The sequence below is a fragment of the Rattus norvegicus genome, chromosome 14, assembly GCF_036323735.1.
Source record: "Rattus norvegicus strain BN/NHsdMcwi chromosome 14, GRCr8, whole genome shotgun sequence".
Lineage (NCBI taxonomy): Eukaryota > Metazoa > Chordata > Mammalia > Rodentia > Muridae > Rattus > Rattus norvegicus.
The window spans coordinates 16,127,229-16,135,213 of NC_086032.1; the positions used below are offsets into that span (position 1 = coordinate 16,127,229).

Sequence of the window (7,985 nt, forward strand, 5' to 3'; positions counted from 1 at the left end):
AGTCAATGCTCTTAACCGCAGAACCATTTTTCCAGGCCTCCCACACTGCGAAGGTAAGTGATACTCTTGAGTTGGACACGCGCACCTGCAGTCAGGAGGCGGAAGCCGGAGAGAGGATCCTGAGTTTCAGCTCGCCTGAGCTACGTACACAGCGTGACGTAATCTCAACTAATGACCACAATGACTTGCTTTACTTGTAGATAAAGAAAAATGAAAGTGGTGCTTCTGATGGCTTTCCTTGTGCTCACGGCTCACTGTGTACCAGTAAGTGACCTCCGAATGTCCGTGTCTGCAAACGGGCTTTACTGGATACATTCTGAACTTTTAGTTATACCCAACCCTGAAATAAGGACAACAGGCCACCCCGAGAGCAAAGCAACACCTCCACTTTCGGGGTTTCTCTGGACCTATAAGGAAGCAGATCTTTCAACCTATTTGGAAAGGCCTTGTTAGGAAACCAAGAGAGGTCTGTAACCATGGAAACAGCAAGCTCTCTGGGCCTCAGAGCTCAGCAGTAGTTCACAATCTCAAAGGTAGTGCCCTTTGAACACCTTTGGGAAACCTCAAAAAGTTCTGATATCTGGGAGCCACTCCCCCAAGTCTGGCTTGTCTTGTCTGGGGTTTGTACCAAGTGTTCGGAGGGTCTCGAGCTCCTGGGTGACTCATCCCCTGGTGGCTGGGCTGAGGACCAGGGACAGAAGAAGAGGCACTCTCGGTGATAGACATGGATTGGAGAGAGCCTGAGGCAGGCCAATCATCGTAGAGTCCCCCGATTGTCACTGCAGATAAAGAAAAGAATGACTGTCACTCAGACTCACAGATGTGTCCAACCTGAGGCTCGCAGCCCGTGTGCATCTCAGGGCAGCTCTGGGTACAGCCAACACGCTGGCTGCAAGGTCCAAGGACTGCAAGGTCAAAGGGCTGGCCGTCTGGAGAGGATTAGTTCTTGTTCTTCTTGATAAGACACTGTGGCCTTAGGAAGACTTGTGACTGAGGCTAACACACGTAAGTTCCAGTTGTTCCCTTTGTGAACAGGTGTCTCTTAAATATCTACATGAGAGGCCTATCTTACTCAGTGCCGGGATCGTTCACCTAACACAGAACATATCAGACCCTACCTTCAAGGGAGTCACACTGAGTTTCCCAGGTCTTCACTATGATTATGGATACTGTGGCTGTACCCAGTCTCATGCTTCCCATTTCCACAGGTATCAAGATTCCCTGGCAGGATTGTCTTCTACTGTCCTTTCTTCAACTGGATGGTAAAGTCCCCTCCCCCTTCTCTCCCCTCCTCCCTCCCCCATCCCTCCCCCTCCCCCATCACTTCTTCCCTTCCTCTTTAGAAAGGTATGATTTAGAGAAAAAAGATCATTCAGACACTGTTTTACACACACACACACACACACACACACACACACGCATACATGCACACACAGTCATACACATACACTCAATAAATAAAAAGAAGTCAATTGAGTAATTAGTCAGAAAGTAGTAAATTGTTTTGTTTCACATCTTAAATTTCTACCAGTGTTTTCCTCGGACACTCATGCCTCACACTCTAGCTTTCTTAGATACATCTATCATGATATTCAAATCCCTCTCGAAATTGCATGTAATATGTTCCCTTTAGAGAACTTTGTCAATCAGTAAAGTTCTTTCTTTTTTAAGGTTTGTTTGTTTGTTTGTTTGTTTAATGTATGTAAGTACACTGTAGCTGTCTTCACACACACACCAGAAGAGGGCATCGGATCCCATTACAGATGGTTGTGAGCCACCATGTGGTTGCTGGGATTTGAACTCAGGACCTCTGGAAGAGTAGTTAGTGCTCTTAACCCCTGAGTCATCTCTCCAGCCGCAAGTTCTTTCTTCTTTCCCTTTTTTGTCAAGAAATCTGGCAGCCAACTTTGCATTTATTTTTAGCTGCTGTCCTTGGCTCAGTTTTTTTTTTTTTTTTTTTTGGTTCTTTTTTTTTCGGAGCTGGGGACCGAACCCAGGGCCTTGCGCTTCCTAGGCAAGCGCTCTACCACTGAGCTAAATCCCCAACCCCTCTTGGCTCAGATTTTAATCGATAGGTTGTGGCCTCTTGGCACTCTCCTGCTGCTGTGAGTCTTTCTGAAGATCCTTAGAATCCTTTGGCAAGGTCAGGCTTACTCTGCTCAGACAGCTACCTAATGGCTTCTTCTTCCATACTTTAAGTAGAAGAGCAGAGATGCATGTCCTTAACCAGCTAACCCCTAACCCCCTCCACAAACCCATCCACAACCCCATCCACAACTTTCCACAACCCCCTCCATAACCCCCTCCACAACTTTCCACAACCCCCTCCACAACCCCCTCCACAACCCTCTCCACAACCTCCTCCACAACCCCCTCCACAACCCCCTCCACAACCTCCTCCACAACCCCCTCCACAACCCCCTCCACAACCCTCTCCACAACCCTCCACAACCCCCTCCACAACCCTCCATAACCTCCTCCACAACCCTCCACAACCCCATCCACAACCTTCCACAACCCTCCACAACCCCCTCATAACCCCCTCCAAAACCCCCTCCACAACCCCCTCCACAACTCCCTCCACAACCCCCTCCACAACCCCCTCCACAACCCCCTCCACAACCCCGTCCATAACCCCCTCCACAACCCCCTCCACTTCTACATGATGACCCTGAGAGCAGAGATAAGTGTGTGTCCTTAACCAGCTAACCCCCAACCCCTCCACTTCTATACGATGACCCTGAAGCAATTTGTGTAAATGTTTTCTTAAAAGAGCTTTCTTCAGAACGTTGAAAAATACACACAGCCAGGCAGTGGTGGTGCATGCCTTCAATCCCAGCACTCCGGACAGAGGCAGAGGCAGGTAGATCTCTGCGAGTTGAAGGCCACCCTGGTCTACAGAGTGAGTTTCAGGATAGAACTACACAGGGAAATCTTGTCTTGAAAAACAAAGCAAAAGAAAAAACTTAAACTTAGAGTTCCCAACAATCAGCTAAGCTGTAACTGCTTCACTCCTTTCCTTGCAGCAATGCCAGAGGTTCTACGAATTCTTAAGACTCTGCGTAAGTTTTTATTCTGTTTTCCCCCATTTGAGGCTTGGAGAGGTAAAGGCTTGGGAAGATAAAGGGGAAGGCGGGGAGTCGGAGGGTCTGATGGCTTTGGACACCCTGCCGACCCATAGCTTCTTTCTCATAAAGCCCTAAACCATCATTTAGGAACTCAACTACTCACCCCAGGAAAAGGTTTGCCAATACCATGTCTAGAAAATGCTAAACGCAGTTTTCAAATTTTGTTATCTATCAAAATATCGGAGGATTCTTTTTTTTTTTTAAAGAAAGAGAACACTTGTCTAAAAATCACACAATTATAATTGAAAGAAAAAAACTTAGAAACTGTGCTCTCAAAGTTCTTTTTTGCCTACCTGGAGCAACTCAGCGGCTAAACCCTTGCTGCTCTGCCTGAGTGAGGATCCAGGTTCGGTTCCCAGCACCCACAGGAACCATCATGGCCACGCATAACTCCAGTTCCAGAGGATCAGACGCCCTCTTTTCTCCTCCATAACAAGCAGGGTGTCCCCACAGATGTGCAGCCTGGGCTCTGAGGTAGATGGACAGGAGAATGACCTGCTGAGCCGGGTCTGAAAGGAGAGAGGAGGGAAGAGGACTCCTCTGACAGCAGCAAGCATGCACCAAAAGAAATAAAACATTTAGACTTTATTACCACACACATGTGAAGAAGTAGAAGTTGGTAAAAAAGAGAGTGAAAAACGTAAAAGAATACGGTCTTATTTAGAATTCTTCCCACCATACCTATACCACTTAAAAACATTATTACACAAAATAGCCATGTGACTTTAGTGTATACGTGTATATTAGCTATGTGATTGTTATATGTCATTTTAAAAACAATTTATTTATTATATATAAGTACACTGTAGTTGTCTTCAGATACACCAGAAGAGGGCATCAGATCCCATTACAGATGGTTGCGAGCCACCATGTGGTTGGGTGGGGATTTGAACTCAGGACCTCTAGAAGAGCAGTCGGTGCTCTTAACCGACTCCAGTCCTATATGTGCCATCGCTCCAGTCCTATATGTCATTTTTTTTCTTTTTTTCGGAGCTGGGGACCGAACCCAGGGCCTTGCGCTTGCTAGGCAAGCGCTCTACCACTGAGCTAAATCCCCAACCCCATATATGTCATTTTCTAATAAGTGCATTTCTGTCTTGGTTTTTGTTTTTATCAGAGGAAGCCACCAGTGAACAGAAGAACTACCATGGTTCCATCATTTAGGACCACAACAGAAGCTGACCTTTCTCTAACTGGGGGCCCTCTATCTCCTCTTACTCCTGATAGGCGGGGAGATACGCCATAGTACAGTTGCTCACAGCCCAGAGAAGCCTCTTCCCCCACAGAGTGTGTATGCTACAGTCTGATCACACTTCCAGCTCCTGCACCACAGTGCCTCCTTCCTATATGACGCTTCAATAAAAGGCTTACATCACATTGTGCTGGACAGGTTTTGTCATTGACCTAAACCTACAGATACTCAGGAAGAGGGAATCTCTCTTTTTTAAAAAGCTTGCTTACTTGTATCTTACATGCATCGCTGTCTTGCCTGCATATATATGAAAGTGTTAGATCTTGGAGTTACAGCTGGGAGTTGCTATGTGGGGATTTGAACTCAGGACCTCTGGAAGGGCAGCCAGTGCCCTTAACCACTAAGCCATGTCTCTAGCTCCAGGACAAAGGAATCTCGTCTGAGGAACTACCTCCATCCGACTGTCCTATGGAAATGTCCGTGGGGGTGTTTTCTTGATTCGGATGATGTAGGCAGGCCCAGGAACTGTGGGTGAAGCTACCGTCATATAGCAGATGTACCCGACCTGTGTGAAAAAGCTAGCTGAGCAAGCCAGGGGAGGGAGCAGGAAGGCACTTGCCCTAGCCTCTGCCAAACTTCCTGCATTGAGCTTCTGCTTTGGTGTCCCTCAATGATGGACTCTAATCTGCAAGCTAAATACGGATTCTCCCCCCAAGTTGGTTTTGACTGGAGTTTTACTAAGCACAAAAAGCAAACTATAGCAATAATATATAATATATATTAATTATGTGTCCCACCATTACCAGGGCTTGGAAGAAGAATTGGGCAAACGAAAGCAATTAGGACACAGTTCCTTTATTTCTGCTCTCTCTCTCTCTCTCTCTCTCTCTCTCTCTCTCTCTCTCTCTCTCTCTCCTCTCTCTCTCTCCTTCTTTCCTTCTTTCCTTCTTTCCTTCTTTCCTTCTTTCCTTCTTTCCTTCTTTCCTTCCTTCCTTCCTTCCTTCCTTCCTTCCTTTCCTCCTTTCCTCCTTTCTTTCTTTCATAATCAGAAGTCTAGCTAGGAATCAGGGATTGCATCACACAGGAATAGCAATCTGAGGAGGGCAACCTGCATCCCCTGCTGTAGGATAACGGTGGGTGAAGGGAGGATCTGCCCCAATCCTGCATTCAAGGCCTTGAGCAGACTGGGGCCGGGGGGAGTGTGTATAGCAAACAGAGAGGGCATCCTGACTCTCTTAATTGTGGTTTAAACGTCTAAAGCCATGGGATGCACATTTACATTTGCCTCGGTTGGGAGGGAAGGTTGAGAGTCTCTCCGCATCTGTCCATAAAGCTATAAAGCAAAGGTGACCGCCGGTGACTGGACTCCTCCATCTCTGCAAACACGGAGTCTGTCTTCCAGGAAGGGAGCAGTAGCAGCAGCCCTGGCTCATCGATCGTGAAGGATGGTGATGGTCTACTCACCCCTCAGTCCCTCTGGGAGGCAGAATCACAACAAGCCATTCACAAAAGGTTCAGCGGCTTCTTTGGGAAGCGTTTTGAAGCTCTGTCTTTACAACTAGCAGAAATGGGCTCGCACCAAAAGAATGGGGTCAGCGTAGGAGACAACTGTTTCTTGGAATGGTAGGTTCAACTTGGACAGAGCGTGCCTACCACTGAGCCCACCATGCCAGAGAGCTTGTTCGAAATATACAGCAATCCATTCTCTGCTGTAGACCTGCAGAAGGACGCGGTATGTAAGCAGAACCCTTCATTCCTCGGTCACACGGGACCATGTCAGCACATCTGTCAGAGTAACTCCAGGGTAGCTCCCCATTCCATACATATGAGGGTAGCTTTCACACTGAAAAGGTTATTTCTATTAAGCATAGACTCTCTTCAGAGATACCAGAAGTGGGCACCGGATCCCATTACAGATGGTTGTGAGCCACCATGTGGTTGCTGGGAATTGAACTCAGGACCTCTGGAAGAGCAGTCAGTGCTCTTAACCACTGAGCCATCTCTCCAGCCCATTATGCACGTTTTTAATGAATCATTTTGAAACAGGGTCTCATTTGTAGCTTCCGCTGAAGTCCAACCTGTCCTCAACTGCCCATAGATGCTCCTCCTGCCCTGCCTTCTGAGTCCTGGGATTACAGGCCTGAGATTGTTTTGATAGGAAACTAAGGGTGGTACAAGTCCGCCTCTCTGGTCACACTGAGTGACCCTGATCGTGTTGCCTCTTCAATGATCCCTCAGATGAAGACCCCTCCCACCAGCTAAAACTCCCATTCCTGCGGCCGGTCTCTCCGTGGCGTGTTTGCTTCTCCTAATACTGGAGTCCTCTCAACGTTTCCCAGAGACAGGTCCAGAATGGCACGTAATACCACAGATGTGATCAGGAAGGTGACAAAGGCAGGATCACCTGTGTTCTATATCCAACGGTTCCCTTGGACTCCAGAAAAGAACATTGCCTCTGCTATCTGGTATGTAATTGGACTCAGCTCAGCATCCCGACACATGGGTTTTACTTGGTTTGTTTTGAGAGTGATTTGTACTGTGTAGTCCAGGTTAGCTCAGCATACTGGCACATGGGTTTTATTTGGTTTGAGAATGATTTGTACTGTGTAGCCCAGGTTAGCTCAGCATACTGGCACATGGGTTTTATTTGGTTTGAGAATGATTTGTACTGTGTAGCCCAGGTTAGCTCAGCATACTGGCACATGGGTTTTATTTGGTTTGAGAGTGATTTGTACTGTGTAGTCCAGGTTAGCTCAGCATCCCGGCACGTGGGGTTTATTTAGTTTATTTTGAGAGTGATTTGTACTGTGTAGCCCAGGCTAGCTTCCAGTGCACATACATTTCTCTTATCTCCCAGGTGCTAGGATATAGATAAGCTCTTTCACCGCTGACTCGGGAGATCTGTTTTGCTTTGAGACAGGATCTCACTATGTGGCTCTGGTTGGCCTTGAGCTCACATAGATGTACCTGCCTTTGTCCTCCTGGGTCCTGGGATTAAAGGCACCAAACCGAGTACAAGAGATGGTTTTTCCTTGTTTTTTTTGTTGTTGTCGTTGTTCCTTCATTTGTTTGTTTTTGTTTTTTTAAATCTGGGGTCTACGACTCAATGGCTCTCCGCTCAGCAGGCCAACCTTCCGTCTCAGCGTTGTTCATTCATCTACTTTTAGTTCTCTCAGGACTCTGCAGGATATTGAAACAACATATGCCTTTGGAATGCTGGAGCTGGCCCTCCAGAGGGAAAGGCATAGCCCTGGTTGTAACTGAGGGAATCTTTAAAGGCACGCAGAAAGTTCTTAAGGAAAAAGATCAAGAAAAGTGCCTGTTGTTTCTTTGTTTTTGTTCTTCGGCAAGGGAAAAGTTTAAAATGTACCTGTTCTGTTCACAGGTGACCACTTGGATTCTTCTTCAAGGAGAAATGGCTGCACTGACAGAACAGCTTCCAAAAGTGAAGTGGGAGAGGTGATAATGAAGGGATGTGCTAACAGCGCAAGAGAAAAACGGTGAAGAACAGAAAGACCGGTCAGCAGGTTACTCAAAGCTCAAAGTCTTCCGAGAACTACTCAGTTAATTACAGTACAAATGGCTGAAATTCACTCTAAGATTTAGTGCTATCTTTTGTGCAGCCAATGGAATGACTCAGAGGGGCGCCTTCCACAGTTAATGCT

The 7,985-nt window shown here is 46.9% G+C and overlaps 1 protein-coding gene across 1 annotated transcript; it reads left to right on the top strand.

The window, feature by feature from the left end:
* Positions 1–40: 40 nt before the first annotated feature.
* On the top strand, positions 41–4,492 carry LOC134481831 (endotoxic shock protective protein U9-ORF-like). Its single transcript, XM_063273813.1, has 4 exons — positions 41–264; positions 1,209–1,262; positions 3,027–3,062; positions 4,246–4,492. The coding sequence occupies exons 1-4, from the start codon at positions 211–213 to the stop codon at positions 4,372–4,374; spliced, it is 273 nt and encodes a 90-aa protein (XP_063129883.1). The 5' UTR covers positions 41–210; the 3' UTR covers positions 4,375–4,492.
* Positions 4,493–7,985: the final 3,493 nt, after the last annotated feature.

Bases quoted from the DNA above. Each gene is read 5' to 3' on its own strand.
- LOC134481831 (XM_063273813.1), top strand. From the start codon at position 211: ATGAAAGTGGTGCTTCTGATGGCTTTCCTTGTGCTCACGGCTCACTGT. The intron at 1,263-3,026 runs GTAAAGTCCCCT...CTTTCCTTGCAG, and splicing joins GTCCTTTCTTCAACTGGATG to CAATGCCAGAGGTTCTACGA. The intron at 3,063-4,245 runs GTAAGTTTTTAT...TGTTTTTATCAG, and splicing joins ACGAATTCTTAAGACTCTGC to AGGAAGCCACCAGTGAACAG.